The 16,900-nt window shown below is 43.4% G+C and overlaps 1 protein-coding gene across 2 annotated transcripts in view; it reads left to right on the forward strand.

The window, feature by feature from the left end:
* Positions 1–842: 842 nt before the first annotated feature.
* Positions 843–16,900, forward strand: part of LOC106571474 (RAC-alpha serine/threonine-protein kinase) — a 37,571-nt gene continuing 21,513 nt past the window's right edge. For both annotated transcript variants that reach the window (XM_014144624.2, XM_014144625.2), the window contains exons 1-2: positions 843–1,022; positions 13,920–14,104. In XM_014144624.2, the coding sequence (XP_014000099.1) occupies positions 14,059–14,104 (46 nt within the window). In that variant the 5' untranslated portion in view covers positions 843–1,022; positions 13,920–14,058. The remainder of the gene's footprint in view (positions 1,023–13,919; positions 14,105–16,900) is intronic.

Here is a 16,900-nt window from a genome sequence, read left to right on the forward strand (position 1 = left end):
TCAATGAACCAAAGTGGTGTCACAGAACACTGAAAAGTGTCCGAGTAGTTTTCCAATAACAAATAGCTCATGAAGCGCGGCTGTGTGTGTGTTTCTCGTAGTTGAGCCAGCTGAATGGAGGCCTTTTGTCCTGCTGGCAGACCCACTCTGCTCTGACTTCTTGTTTACCGGCTGAGGCTCTGACAGGGGATTTCCTCTGTGGCAAAAAAGAATCCCTAAACCTCATCATGGAGGCTTTTTACCGAAACTGTGTTGAAGTGTTGTCATTGTGGCATTACCTTTATTACACACTTACACCTTTATTACACACTTTCATGTGTAATATGAGTAGGCACACACACACTACTCCCCCACCCCACAAACACACTACTCCCCCACCCCACACACACAAACGCTGCTCCATAATTCTAATGCACTCCCTCCCAATCATTATGGTAAATATGTGGCATTCATGTAACCTATCAAGAAAGAAGAGCCCAACTAATGGTTTGCTATAGTGTATACTAGCTTACATAACTAATGGGTATTTTCTGCATCAATTATACTCATAAGGGGTATTAATTCTCATTTTAGCAATAATGATGATAGAATATTCTCTCAATGAAATATAATACTCTCTCAATTACCCGTAAATACATTAGATAGATCCAAAGCAAGTTGTTTCTGCCTACAGTAAAGTTCTCCATTTTATCATCATCATCCGGTATAACGTTCTAGTTTAACAACACAGTCCCAGAAAACGTGGCATTTTGCATCTTGAGTGACACACTCAATGCAACGCACACACTGAACTCTTGAAACGGGTGAAAAGGCAAATGAGGTTACGGTACAGGTATGAGGTCGGCTTTAGGACCCAGGAGCGATTCAAATGTCGTTCAGACATAAGGCTCGGTTGGTTTAATGGGAGAAAGGCTAGACTTCTAGTGCACGAGGATACATTAACGAATACGCATGGACATATCTGCTGATACATTGTCAAAGAGTCCAAGCAATGGCCCGGAATAACATTTGAATTGGTTAAGGTAAAGTACTGTGTTTGATTTCTTATTTTGTTGTTTCAGTCTTCAGTCATGCCAGAAAGGGTAGTTCCTATTGTAGTCAGTGGGATGCGGATATCTTCTTTACCTAATCTGCTACTAGGCCTAGAACTGTAAAAAAAAAACGAGACAAAATATGAGAAATATTTACAATTCGGGATATTGTTCCACTTAGCCGAACGTGTGTAATGTGTAGCTTTGTGACGCATAGCTCATTTCCACAGTAATGCACGTTATTACATTTCTTACATTATATTTACGAAGAGTTCACATAATTACTGGACAATCTTATTTTTTTTTAGGTGTCGCGCACAGTGCTCGCGAAACTAAAGTCAATTCTCTGTCATTAATTGTTATGTTAGTAGTACAGTTGCTTTATGGCGCTTGGCATCATTTGGCCACAGCAAGGAGTGTTCATCCGCCGTACAGTGTTATTAGTGACAAGTCCAATAAGTTTTCCAACATATTTTTGTTCTTTGGTGAAGCTCAGCCTATTCACTCATTATTGTATTGTAGACTCATTTAGTTGAAACTTAGTTGAATTATTTTATTGATGAACCTGAAGTAACTGACCGGGACTTGAAGGTTGTTCCATTGATATATTTTCTACAATGTAGACTAACCATAGAGAATAAGGGAACCTGCTTTTTGCATAAGGCTAACACGTGTGCTGTAACCCTACTGTAACAATGGCCCCTACTTATTGCGTTATAGTGTGGAAACATTGTATCCACACAGGCTACTCGTGTATCAACCCTAAAAGATTGGCTGAAACGTTGTATTCAAACGGTGATTTGATTACAAAATGTATTTAATGAAAAGCAACCACTGTATGAAGTTCTAAATGACCTATTTTACTGCATTTAAAAAAAAATGATTTCACACTATCTTTGTGTGATCGATTTGTGTCATGACATGCCATTTGCAAAAATTATGTGATGTTAAACTGTCAGATTTACAGTGCATCTGCCTATTCTCAATTATGGATTTTGCCACAAGCGAGGAAGTGCAATAATCACAATGAATTCTTCTTATTACTTTTTAACTTTTACTCCATATTACTTAGAGAACAAAATATAGAAAGTTTAGGAGATAGTGAGATTGTGTGTTTGTGTTGAAGCATTTAAAAACAAGATGTGATGGACAGAGGCTAGTATTCATTTTCAATCTCCAGAAATAATTGAGCTGAAATTATGCCTACAGCAAAAATACCTCTCAAAACACTACAATTACATAACACAAAAATTGACTTAAAATCCTTACAAAGTGACCGGTGAAAATGTAGCTTTCCTCTGGTACCCAACTCAGCATCTTTCGATACCAAAGTCCAAGCCAAGGGCAGGGTTATTGTGAGCATAATGAATAACATGCAAATTGTTCTTAAATCAGACACCACGCACACACGCTGTCTCTCTCACACAACTGCTATCTCCTCTTAGACATGCTCCTAAAATCTAGTGTGTGTGGATTACCTTGAGAAGAGAGAGAGAGAGAGAGAGAGAGAGCACACATTAACAAGGAGGTCAGACAGGATTCAAGGCAGATTTGTGGTGATGCCAGGGTACCGCTGACAGTTTTTCAGAGGACGAAGGGGGAGCATATTGAGGCTTAAAACAAACAAGTTGCCATGAAAATAATCCATTGCAGTTGGGAACAGTTCTCTTCTAAATGCCAACATCTTTGTTTGATCATGGTCAATACTCCCAGTTGTTGCTAAACATGGCAGATAAATCATTTTGGAGCCAAAAATTAGATGGTTACGAACATCTCACATATAATGTGTGTGTGCTGGCGGTTGTTTTGAGGAACAGGAGACCTAAAACGTAATACAAAGACTGAAAAAACACACCAGAGGATGGAGAGTGTAAGAGACAGGCTGTGACAACCTTTTGAAGTAAGCGGTAGTGTGAACTGTTTGCCCTGTGGATGTAAATACCTCATATTTGGTTGTAGCCTGAATATGAGGAATGTCTCTGGAATCGCCTGCTGTAGCACAGACAAGTGTATTGTGCTGGTCAGCGAGCCAAGAGGTTCAGATGTATTATCAGGCAAATGGCAAGAGGAGTTGTTGTGTCAACCGTGCGCGCGCACACACACACACACACACACACACACACACACACACACACACACACACACACACACACACACACACACACACACACACACACACACACACACACACACACACACACACACACACACACACAACCTCCAGATCTCATGACATTTTAACAAGGGGTCCACCCTCACCTCTTACAGCCCTCAAAGCATTCCACTGTCTCTGTGTGTTTGAGAAAGATAACTCTTTGAATCCCATCAGAGGTCAAGGAGTGGGGCAGCGTGAAGGATATCAGTCAAACAGCATGTCAGCATTTGAGTCTTTCAACCCAATTTCTTGTCTAGACAGATGAGGTCTGGAAGAAACGTCTAATCATGGCTACTTCTCAAGGGTTTACGAAGGAACTAGCCACAACCACCTTAAAACAGACACTTCTGTTTGCAATCCATAGTCAGTCTCTTTTGAACTCTTTCTCACGCACAGACATCCAGTCAAGCTTACAGCGCCAGCCCAGTTGTTACACCCAGTAAGTCTCTCTTAACTAAGCTGAGTGTATTTCATATGCTTATGTTTTACAGGGAGGGAAAAGATGCTGTACACTAATTGCATAAATAAGCACTCTTTTACCCATCTTCACGCTCGTCAGAAAAAATGTGGCGACTCACTCAAGGTGGTCCATTCGAAAACAAGGGGGGTGGTGGTTGCTTAGTTACCTAACATAAAAACAAACAACAATCTAAACACTGTAATTCAGAGGCGAACCACCCTGCCAAAGTCATTAGAATTCAAGGAATGGATCTGGAAATGAGTTTTATATTTGGGTCCAGTAAATGCTCCTTCTATGCTATTTACCCACTCATTGTTCCCTTTTGCTCAGCCTGTTCCTGAACATTGAGGATGTGAGGATGTTGACAGCCTGCTGAATGTGAGGATGTTGACAGCCTGCTGAATGTGAGGATGTTGTCAGCCTGCTGAATGTGAGGATGTTGACAGCCTGCTGAATGTGAGGATGTTGACAGCCTGCTGAATGGGAGGATGTTGACAGCCTGCTGAATGGGAGGATGTTGACAGCCTGCTGAATGGGAGGATGTTGACAGCCTGCTGAATGGGAGGATATTGACAGCCTGCTGAATGGGAGGATATTGACAGCCTGCTGAATGGGAGGATATTGACAGACTCTTTTAAACAACTCTTAACAGAAGTTACCTCCACACTGATTACATGAGTAACTTTTGTCACGTTTCTGTCTCAATTGATTCTGACAGATTATTCAAAGTTGCCAGACATGATTGGAAACAACAGTCAATCTGAAGAAAGTCGCACCACACAGGATTGGGGGTCTTTCTTTAGAATATTGTGTACTAGAAGGTAAGGGATCATTAGCAAACATGGTCAGTGGTCACCTGGTTAGTAACCAAACAGAACAGCAAACAAAATAGGTCTAGTATGGGCAACGTGGCTGACTCTTATATTTGCATCATTTCACCCATGGAATAAACCTGGGGAACTCTACCTGTTAGGATCTGTACCTGGCAGAAACAGCTGCTACATGTATGAGTCGTTAGGACTAAGGGTGATTCCACCCAAAAGTCCTCCCTCAGCCTTTGCACTGCACACACTGGCTCATGCACATTATCTACCGTCTTCCGTTTCTGGCCTGGCAGACTTTGTGTGCTGTTAATGTGCTGTTAACTCAATCCATTGACAAAACTGCAGGTTTATTTGCCTGCTATCATCCTTTCCAAAGGGCCAACATCTCCTGTACTTTGAAAGGCACACTTGCACAGAGCCGCTGCTGGGATGCACCCTATTCACCATAAAACCCTGCTACTCCACATGTTAATTAATGTCAAGGCATGTCCACTGACATCCCCCAAATCCCAGCTGTGGATGTGCAGCTGCGTGGCATGAAGAAGAGTCCATCCTCTTTCTTGCTGTATTTTATACACTCCCCCTCTCTTCTCTGCAGCAGCTTCCCTGGCTCCCTGACACTGGGGCGCGTGGTGCACACTCCACCATGACGAGGCCACAAATGTCGAACTAGGCGTGGCGGTGGCAACCCTAAGGGGCCTCTCTTTTTCCTCTCTTTCCCTCTTTCTTTCCCTCCCTCCTTTCCCATTCCTCCCTCTCGTTCTCCCTCCCTCTGTATCGGTCTTTCTCTCGCTCCTACTCTTTCTCCTTCTTTCTTCCTTCTCCTCCTCCCCTCCCTCTTTGGCTTGGCCACGTGACCAGCTGTGAGGGCGTTGGGTTCATTCGAGTGCTGCAGTGTGTGTGTGTGTGTGTGTGTGCGTGTGTGTGTCTGAGGGAGCGAGTATTTTGGCCATGGGCCAAGTCTCTTTTCCCCTCCGCAGCCAGCCGGCAGGGGTGGGTGGGGGGGGGGGGACGTGCAGGCGTCTTTGGGAGGGGAGGAGCGCTCTGGGCTGCAGGAGTGTGCCTGAACCAGGAGGAGATGTCAGTGTGAGGTCCTAAGGGACACGTGTGTGTGTGTGCGTGCGTTCATGTGTGTTGCATGTATGAGACATTTTTGTGTGGTTTTGGTACGGTAGCATTTGTTAGTTATTAGTCTGGTTTTGTGTGTGCATGACATGACCATTTGTATCAGCCTATAGGTGTTTTTGTGAGAATGTGTTTAGTGCACATGTTTCTACATGCTCCCATTTGTTGGACTGCATGCTGTAGACAGGTGTGAGAGGAGTGAGTGTTTCTGTTTCTTACATGTTTTGTATGTCTGTCGTTGGATGATTTAGTGTTAGCTGTTTTGTGTGCATCCATGTGCTTCTGCTGACATAATACGAGTGTGTGTTTGTGCATCCTTGTGCTTCTGCTGGCATAATACGAGTGTGTGTTTGTGCATCCGTGTGCTTCTGCTGGCATAATACGAGTGTGTGTTTGTGCATCCTTGTGCTTCTGCTGGCATAATACGAGTGTGTGTTTGTGCATCCGTGTGCTTCTGCTGGCATAATACGAGTGTGTGTTTGTGCATCCGTGTGCTTCTGCTGGCATAATACGAGTGTGTGTTTGTGCATCCGTGTGCTTCGGCTGGCATAATACGAGTGTGTGTTTGTGCATCCTTGTGCTTCGGCTGGCATAATACGAGTGTGTGTTTGTGCATCCTTGTGCTTCGGCTGGCATAATACGAGTGTGTGTTTGTGCATCCTTGTGCTTCGGCTGGCATAATACGAGTGTGTGTTTGTGCATCCGTGTGCTTCGGCTGGCATAATACAAGTGTGTGTTTGTGCTGCACGTTGGGGCAGGGGAGTTAACCACATGGGCAAGAGGGCTGTTGTTAAAGATTTATGTCATTCACAGGAACACTGTGGTCTCTTTCTGTGCGTACCAAGGAAATCGAAAAGGGACCATCGCGCTCTCCCAGAAGTTTGGTTGATGCGTAAAATCTGTGAATTCAGAAAGCAAAAGGGTGTGATGGGTCCGCACTAAAGAATGTCACATAAAGCGTACTTCATTTTTCGAGGAGCCAGACATTAGGGATGGACATTTGACCTTTTTGAACTGTTTGAGTACTCGCGCTACTTTTTTTCTTTGAGTACTCTTAATGATAAATAAATAAAAGCTATTTTTAGAACACAATGCCTGCACTGGAATTTTTTGGTGGTGAATTTGTCTACATGCCAAGGTTTCCCATGCTCGGTCTTGGGCACCCAAAGGGGTACACATTTAGTTTTTGTGCTAGCACTACACAGCTGATTCAAATAATCAACTAATCATCAAGCGTTTATAATTTGAACCTTCAGCAGTGTGGCGCTTGTTTGTAGAAGCCTATGGCTGTGCAATGGCGTAGCCTTGTTTTGTTAATTTAGCAGACAAGATGCTCTTATTTCCTGAGCCCTTATCACAGTCAAGACACATTTTATAGTAAAAATAGAACATAAGTGATGCACATCTCCTGTCTGTAACACTTATTCTCAAACAGTGATCATTTGAAACTGGGCTCAATTTGGAGAGCTGAAAAATATTTTTCAGGGGTACAAACCAAAATAGGTCTTCTTTTTGATATACAGACGTTTTGATTTAGTTTATCCTGACTGTTAACAAGTCCACATTGGACACTACATGGGGAGGAATTACGGCCTAGACATGTGTTTGTTGAGTAGGTCTATTCTTAATGATTCTGATGAAAATATGATCTTTGTCTTTATCAAAATAATGGTTTTGCATATTTTCAGTCTGGAACTTGTCTATTTAGGGTGGTTATACCCTAGGCTAACCAATTTTAAATGGCACTAGCGATTTGCAAAGTAGGGTCGTCACTAGTTACCACAGCCACAGTCATAAACAATAAGTCGTTAATCATAAACCCTGCCTGTTTCTACAATTTCTCTTTTTAAAATCAGAGTTTAAACTTAACCCTGAACCACACTGCTGACCTTATGTCCAACCTTTCATGAGTTTTTCTGATAAAGAGACTTTGATTTTGTGACTGGCAGCTAGTGACAACCGCAAAGTAGCTGAAGCGGGAAATTACGCAATTGTTCCAAAATTGCAGCTCATTATTGGAACACATATTTTGCTACTTCAGTCAACCAGTCCATTTTAAATTTGTGATAAAACTGTCATCATCCCATCAGTTAGATATGTTTTTAAGGGCATTTATTTCTGTAGACGCACTCCAGTGTGTAGAGGGAGCGCTCGGAACACAATTGAGTGAGACTCAGAGGGGTAAAGGCTTTTGGGTAGCAGAATGTGTGATGCTTGGCTTAGTTTGTTTTTTCTTGTGTCCTGCAAATGCACAGGTACAAATGGAACACTAGAGTCAAAGTAAATGAACGTTTTGGTCAAGACAACATTTTGACCAAATAGTTTTACAGTATTGGACTTTCTTTAAATTTTTTAAATTTTTTATCTCTGGTTCAATATTGAGTTTTGACGTCTGTTTGAGTACTCGATTAGTCATGCCCACCCCTTCCAGACATTGAGGGGTGGTGGGTGGGTGTGTGTGTAGCAAGGAGAAAGGGAGGAAGAGGGGTGTATGCTGGGGGCAGCAGGATTTTTCTCTGGAATTAGTCTACCTTTTACCATCTCTGGTCTCATTGGCTAGTCCCAGTCAATAGGGCCCTTGCTGCACCCCCCTTGCTATCACCGGATCATCTCAAAGCAATTCCTCTGGTCTGCCTATAGGTCCGTCTGAGATTCATTACACTGTACATCCCATTCTGGGTGAAAAAACATGACGCAAATCAAAGGTACAGTCGTGGCCAAAAGTTTTGAGAATGACACGAATATTAATTTTCACAAAGTCTGCTGCTTCAGTTTGTATGATGGCAATTTGCATATACTCCAGAATGTTATGAAGAGTGATCAGATGAATTGCAATTAATTGCAAAGTCCCTCTTTGCCATGCAAATGAACTGAATCCCCCCAAAACATTTGCACTGCATTTCAGCCCTGCCACAAAAGGACCAGCTGACATCATGTCAGTGATTCTCTCGTTAACACAGGTGTGAGTGTTGACGAGGACAAGGCTGGAGATCACTCTGTCATGCTGATTGAGTTCAAATAACAGACTGGAAGCTTCAAAAGGAGGGTGGTGCTTGGAATCATTGTTCTTCCTCTGTCAACCATGGTTACCTGCAAGGAAACAAGTGCCGTCATCATTGCTTTGCACAAAAATAGCTTCACAGGCGAGGATATTGCTGCCAGTAAGATTGCACCTAAATCAACCATTTATCGGATCATCAAGAACTTCAAGGAGAGCGGTTCAATTGTTGTGAAGAAGGCTTCAGGGCGCCCAAGAAAGTCCAGCAAGCGCCAGGACTGTATCCTAAAGTTGATTCAGCTGCGGGATCGGGGCACCACCAGTACAGCGCTTGCTCAGGAATGGCAGCAGGCAGGTGTGAGTGCATCTGCACTCAAGAAGCCACTTCTCTCCAGGAAAAACATCAGGGACAGACTGATATTCTGCAAAAGGTCCCCATCAGTCCTGTGTCATGCCAACAGTAAAGCATCCTGAGATCATTCATGTGTGGGGTTGCTTCTCAGCCAAGGGAGTGGACTCACTCACAATTTTGCCTAAGAACGCAGCCATGAATAAAGAATGGTACCAACACATCCTCCGAGACCAACTTCTCCCAACCATCCAGGAACAGTTTGGTGATGAACAATGCCTTTTCCAGCATGATGGAGCACCTTGGCATAAGGAAAAAGTGATAACTAAGTGGCTCGGGGAACAAAACATCGATATTTTGGCTCCATGGCCAGGAAACTCCCCAGACCTTAATCCCATTGAGAACTTGTGGTCAATCCTCAAGAGGCCAGCTGACATCAGGTGGATAAACAAAACCCACAAATTCTGACAAACTCCAAGCATTGATTATGCAAGTATGGGCTGCCATCAGTCAGGATGTGGCCCAGAAGTTAATTGACAGCATGCCAGGAAGGATTGCAGAGGTCTTGAAAAAGAAGGATCAACACTGCAAATATTGACTCTTTGCATCAACTTCATGTAATTGTCCATAAAAGCCTTTGAGACTTATGAAATGCTTGTAATTATACTTCAGTATTCCATAGTAACATCTGACAAAAATATCTAATGTCACTGAAGCAGCAAACTTTGTGGAAAGTAATATTTGTGTCATTCTCAAAACCTTTGACCACGACTGTACAGTTAGGGGTCTGTCTGTTTTGTTGAAGACTACGTATGTCTTCAATGCGCCTTAAAACATCACAATGGATGTAGTCTGACTTATAGTGTGGCTCGCTGAGTTTGTACATCCTATGGAAATGTGCGTTTTATGTTGACGGACAGTTCCCACAAGGTCTAAGCAATGAAAAATCACTGTCTCGCAATCTCCCCCTTCCTGGCTTCCTCACCTTAACCTCGGCTTAGTTCTGTCAGCATTCTTTCTGTGCTGTGCAACATGAGTGTGGTTTGACAGTGGGGCTCCATGTACTGCAAGGCAGCAAGCAAAAAAGGTCACTGCAAGGTCTGTAACTTCATGTTTGCCTCAACACAGACAAAACATGCCTCTCTGGGAGCGGTGTACGACCTCCTGGTGAACCCCTCTGGGTTTGTTTGCTCTCTCCTACAGGCAACTCATTATAGGAGACATTACATACACACAACCTCTTGACCCTTGGCTTGCCCCTTTGTACTGCACAGATTGAAGCCCTTCCAGGGCTAGAGAATACCATGTGTAGATTTCTAATATTTTGCAATTCACCTTTTGTTGTTGTTGTTACTGTGGGGTAGCCTAACTAGTTAGATTTGACTGGCCAATTGCAACCACCTTGCTATAGTGCAGGATTTCTTCAAACTCTACCAATAGGAGATGCCAGCCTTTAAGCAGCCTTGCTTGCAACCAAAAACCCACAAGAGTAAACCTGCAGATCTGTTGATCTCATGTTTGCTTGATTTAGTTACACATTTTAGATGTGGACAGTACAGGGATGTTTTATTTTCCCCTCTTGATAAGAAATTACTATTAATACAAATTATTAAAGTAATTGTCCAGTGTTTCCAGATATCTATGAAGTATGACTTATAATGACTTATAATATGCGTGAAATAGTTTTCCTTACCAACATTTTTGGAATTACATATGTTAAAAGCAGCTTTTCTGTGTTGGAATAGTGTGGGCATATCCCAACAACAGAATGGTATGGGTGTATACTGGTCATAGAAAAATATTTATACTGACATTAGGCTGATTGGCCAGCTCATCCTCCTCAGGAGTATGACATCATACTTTATGAGGAAATAGCAAGCATTTTTTTAATGGTCTTTTTTACAAACAGTTTAGGGTGGTTTTTTTGTGTGTGTTTGTCTTCAATTTATGCTTTGGCCACAAATACAGGATCAGTCAACAACATTTATATGGATATGAGTTAACAGAATAAGAACTTTTGAAATACATTTTCACTGGACAGTTACTTAGCACGTGTATTGATGGTTTAACGGTAGCTCCCCTGGATATAATTTGGTGACCACCAATGGTTGCAATAGGCCTGGAGAGAGACCTTCAAATGAAGAAATCAGAACATGGCTAGCAGCTAGTAAGTTAAACAGAAACAAATAGCCTGGTGGGCCACGGTCGACTGAATGGCCATTTTGTAAACATACTTGCTCCTGTCTTTCATGTCTGTTTGTTTTGGGCTTCTGAACAGTTCACTATGGGCATCTGTTATTTTTTCCCCAGGTGAAATGATACTTGATCGGTAGATCAAAAACATGAAGCTGCATAGTAAAGACAGTTTCAGGTTGTTTTATGTAACTAGCTGCTAGATGGAGCATGTAGGGTTGTGCAGTGGGGAGGAGTGTTCTGTCTGGGCTTCGTCTGCAGAACTGCTGCCTCCTTCCCCCAGCCCTGTGCCTTGAAGTCATTGGATAACATCTTTACCATCTCAGCACAACCACATCAACATGCTATAACCGTCCTGTAATTTGTATAGACGTGCAGAAAATGTATATCTGGAATGCATCCATTTCCATACAGAGTTTGACAGTAGCAGTAGAAACACTTGGCATATTGCTGTGCTAGACAGCACCTGCTGTCTGTTGAAGCCATATTAAATAATGTGAACCTGCATTAACCCCTCTCTCTATCGTACAGATCTTCTGCCAATGCATTCATAAGCTCTTTTCATGGCTAGTCATATCATTCTGATGAACATTGGTGTCATTTAATATAATATCATTGGGTTGCAGTCAAGGGGCAGGATTTCAACAACCAGAGGATTAGGACAAATAAAGCTCTGCAAGGCTCAGCAACGGTTCTCTTTATTTTTTAGCCTAGCACTAATGTTAATCATGGTGATCATAGTGTAGTTATAGTACTATATTATAATTTTTAGGCCTACCAATGGAAATCTGAAATTTCCCTCATTCCTTGAATATACCTGATTTAGTTTGGTCCAACAGCAGAACACCCAACCTGTGAACCACCTTGATTATTATTTAATTTTACACAATGGGTGGTTCTAATCCTGAATGCTGATTGGTTAAAACTGCATTCCAGCCGGTGTCTTTTCCACAAGATACCACCGGCTAAATCTATAACGTTAAAATGCCTATTTACTCTGTTCCATCTGACTGCGCAATCCACTGCCTCATCAGCCCAGCCAGGCAATTTGTAAACTTGATCTCCACTATAAAAACACTTAGTTTTCTACAGCGGAGGTTTGGATAAACCTTGCTGTCTGTCTCTCTGACATTCGATCTCCAGCTGTCCCATAGTAATGAACGTGTCGGGATGAGACAGACAGGCAGGCAGCTTTTCCTAGCCATTCGAAGTCATTGAATCAGCTGGCATAATTTTTTATGGATATATATATACACAAAGAAATATCAATTGAAAAAAGAAAATGAAATGAAGTGCAGCTAGTTTGTAGTCTTCCCAGCTTCAGTTTGAAGTGATTGTGTTAGCTGTGTTGTTGGCTAGCTCCTCTGAACAACAGTGTCCTGATGAGAGCACATTTTCTACGACCGGCGAAATCGCGCCTCATTAGCTCATTGTTATGGATGCATCCAAATAAATGTCACTAGGAAACAGCTTAAACAAATGCAGCTACTGTTCTGGCTGCACTGTTTGACATGACTGTAAGTTAGCTGTAGTTGGCTAGCTAGCAAGCAAGGGATAACAATGTTGCCAGCCAATATGGCAGTGGAACATTTAGAACGAAGACCTGTGTCGCGTCCATAGATACAGAACAAAAAGACTGAACGACTGAGTTGCATCTCTGGCAACCAAACCAATAGAATGAACGACCAGCTGGCTTGGGTAGCAACTCTAGTTTTGTCGGGACTATATCTTGTGGAATGACGAAATAGTATGAATACATTTATCAAAATAATTATTTTAATGAAAATATGTTGATCTTTATTTGAATATGTTGGTAACTCGTTGTATAAAAGTGATAATGCCATTGAAGCCGGTGTTTGGAGGATATATTGGCACGGTTTGCCTCCCCTCGACTTTGTCTCGGGCCTAACAACACCCATGCCAATGTATCCTCCAAACACTGGCTTCAAGGGCGTTCATTATCACTTAAACGTATTAAATGATCCTATATGGCATTGCACAAAGTAGGCTATATATCCAAGGGACAATTTTGAAGCAATATTTCCACTGTTGATAGATATGGAGGGATATGTGGGGGTGGTAGCCATAACAAGGTAGAACGATTTGACAGCTGCTAAACGGTCTGCATAGATCTGTGTCTTGGTGCCATCTGAGTAAGGACCCGGTCTTTTAATTTAACCAATAAGGCACGAGGAGGTGTGGTATATGGCCAATATACCACGGCTAAAGGCTGTTCTTATGTACGACGCAATGCGGAGTGCCTGGACACAGCCCTTAGCTGTGGTATATTGGCAATATATCAGAAACTCCCGAGGTGCCTTATTGCTCTTATAAACTGCTTACCAACGTAATTTAGAGCAGTAAAAAGAAATATACGGTCTGATATACCACGGCTGTCAGCCAATCAGCATTCAGGGTTCGAACCACCCAGTTTATAATAACAAATACCAGACACTGGTTCAGTAGGGTGCAACGCTACAGAAAATACAGATAGAAATAGCAACACTACATGAATTTGTCCTTATTCATGTGTAGAAAAACTGTAATTACTCTAACATTGTATTTTGTTACATAGTGATTTAGTAATTGCTTTGTAACTGTATAGTAAATGACTTGAGCTGTTTTTCTGGAATAATAACTGATTGCCATTTGAAGTCCTTGTTTCTTTGTCTCTTAATGTCGCTTTATCACTGCCTGTGGTGTGTTAATATTTGCAGCATTGAAGAATGTGTAATAGGGTGTACTAGTTCAAATCCAGCCTGTCTCTTTGTCTTACTCCAATAGGTAACCAGTGCTGGCTGAAACCTTCCCCAGCACTAGACCCTTCTGATTTGAGTGAAGGGGACCAGAGTGTCTTCTCCTTCTGTGGGACTCCCTCAGTGGACAGAACCTCCCCCTTACCCCCATTCCTCCGCAGACCACCATGGGCGAAGTAGTCATTGTGAAGGAGGGATGGCTTCACAAACGAGGTAAATACATAGTCCCTACATCTCCCCCACCCTCTTACCTAAGGCTTTGGAAATCACACAATCTTCCATTGATTCTTCCTCTGTTTTGATATGAAATAAATGTAGATTTCTTTGTAGATTTTTCTGGTTATTTTTGCATCCTTTTCAATTAGCCAACCTGTTGTCTTTTGACCTAAATGGACAGATAAAGTCATCCCAGTATCACAGATTTCTGAGATTGCTTCCTGTTGTTTCAGCTCCATTCATAGATAACCAGGTCTACAATGCAAGTGATGCAATGTTTATGGTCCTCAATATTGTTTACGGTCTATAAGAATGTTTACTGCTCTGAAGTATTTAATGGCCCCTACGAATGTTCATGGTCTATAAAATGTTTGTTCCCAACACCTAAGGCCTGTGAATACATTATCATAACAAACCTGTTAGTGTACACACACTAGTAGAGGTTATATCAGGACTTAGGTGGGTGAAACAAAATATTTGCCCTTTTCTGGATAGAAATGCACTATTAACTTCAAAGGGTTGTTTTTCAACCTTTTCTATTGTTTTGGGTTAGTCTGTGTGTAGGTTGAACTCTGGGTCTCTGCTGTGACCCAAGCCAAACCTCGTGCATGTTTTCCACTTGCACCTGCTTCACCTTTGACCCTTTCTGTGTTCTATAAACAAAGAGGATGACACCCCCCCACTGTATGACTGAACTGTCGCCAGCGCATGCCGCCTCACCTCGACACAGCTGTAGCCACGGGGAAGAACGGATTGCAAAATGAAGGAGTTCAGAGAATGACTGACAATGACAAACGATGGTTTCAGCCACTTATGTTTGTTTTCACATATGAAATCCTCTAATTGCCTACACTGGATATTTCTGAGTGAATTCTGTTATTGGGTTGTGTACAAAACCCTTTTCAATCACAGAGGCGCAACTTAACTTTCTGCAATGGAGCAGGGATAAGGGTGTGGTGGAGGGCGACAGCAGCAGTAAGACTCCTACACACTCTGTGGAAGTTGGACGGTCGAGGAGTTTGCAAGGCCAATGGGTTATTACGGGAGAATCCTCCCTCCCTCCAGCCTCGGACAGTCGGACAGTGTAGCGCCGTGTCTAGGAGTTTGGGGGTCATCCCAGTTCAGCTATGCAGACAGACACCACCCGGAATGGCTCTGGGCCCTGTTCAAAAGGAAGGCAGCCGATGCTGGATTTGTGCCGCTTAGTGTGGCGGCGAGCCTGTTTTGCCCACAAGGGATTTGGGGGGAGATGTTTTTTTCTCTCTCGATGTGGCCATGGTGACATCACCCATGGGAAACCATGAAGGCTGCAGGGTGGTGCTGTCAGGCTCTTTCAGCTCAGGGTGCATTTTTAAAATGCTCATGCTTTTCCCACCTGTCACTCTCAAACTTTATACAACAACTTTAGTTTAGGAGGGTCATGCTCATTCAAGCGCTGTATACCAGCCACCTAATTTAAACATGCCAATGTGCATCATGTCTCCTCTGTATGGTTGACAATATGCTGAACTGGTTTGTATGTAATGGAAGCAAGGTATATAAATGTAGCCTGAATGACCCGATTATGCCAGGTTTCTTGCTTTCAAGTGAGTCAACTAGTTGGGTTTAAGTGAATATTGAAGGGCATTGGTTCCATCACTGCCGACCGAGTTTGGACTTTCCCACTATTCCAGGGATAATCAAAAGCCACGGATGGATGCTAGGGCGACCTCCATGGGACCCTTCACATTGAAACACGGATGGATGCTAGGGCGACCTCCATGGGACCCTTCACATTGAAACACGGATGGATGCTAGGGCGACCTCCATGGGACTCTTCACATTGAAACACGGATGGATGCTAGGGCGACCTCCATGGGACTCTTCACATTGAAACACGGATGGATGCTAGGGCGACCTCCATGGGACTCTTCACATTGAAACACGGATGGATGCTAGGGCGACCTCCATGGGACCCTTCACATTGAAACAAGGATGGATGCTAGGGCGACCTCCATGGGACTCTTCACATTGAAACACGGATGGATGCTAGGGCGACCTCCATGGGACTCTTCACATTGAAACACGGATGGATGCTAGGGCGACCTCCATGGGACCCTTCACATTGAAACACGGATGGATGCTAGGGCGACCTCCATGGGACTCTTCACATTGAAACACGGATGGATGCTAGGGCGACCTCCATGGGACTCTTCACATTGAAACACGGATGGATGCTAGGGCGACCTCCATGGGACTCTTCACATTGAAACACGGATGGATGCTAGGGCGACCTCCATGGGACCCTTCACATTGAAACACGGATGGATGCTAGGGCGACCTCCATGGGACCCTTCACATTGAAACACGGATGGATGCTAGGGCGACCTCCATGGGACTCTTCACATTGAAACACGGATGGATGCTAGGGCGACCTCCATGGGACCCTTCACATTGAAACACGGATGGATGCTAGGGCGACCTCCATGGGACTCTTCACATTGAAACACGGATGGATGCTAGGGCGACCTCCATGGGACTCTTCACATTGAAACACGGATGGATGCTAGGGCGACCTCCATGGGACTCTTCACATTGAAACACGGATGGATGCTAGGGCGACCTCCATGGGACCCTTCACATTGAAACACGGATGGATGCTAGGGCGACCTCCATGGGACTCTTCACATTGAAACACGGATGGATGCTAGGGCGACCTCCATGGGACCCTTCACATTGAAACACGGATGGATGCTAGGGCGACCTCCATGGGACTCTTCACATTGAAACACGGCAGGGGCTCCAACCAAGGTG

The sequence above is a fragment of the Salmo salar genome, chromosome ssa15 (assembly GCF_905237065.1).
Source record: "Salmo salar chromosome ssa15, Ssal_v3.1, whole genome shotgun sequence".
In the NCBI taxonomy this organism is placed as follows: Eukaryota; Metazoa; Chordata; class Actinopteri; order Salmoniformes; family Salmonidae; genus Salmo; species Salmo salar.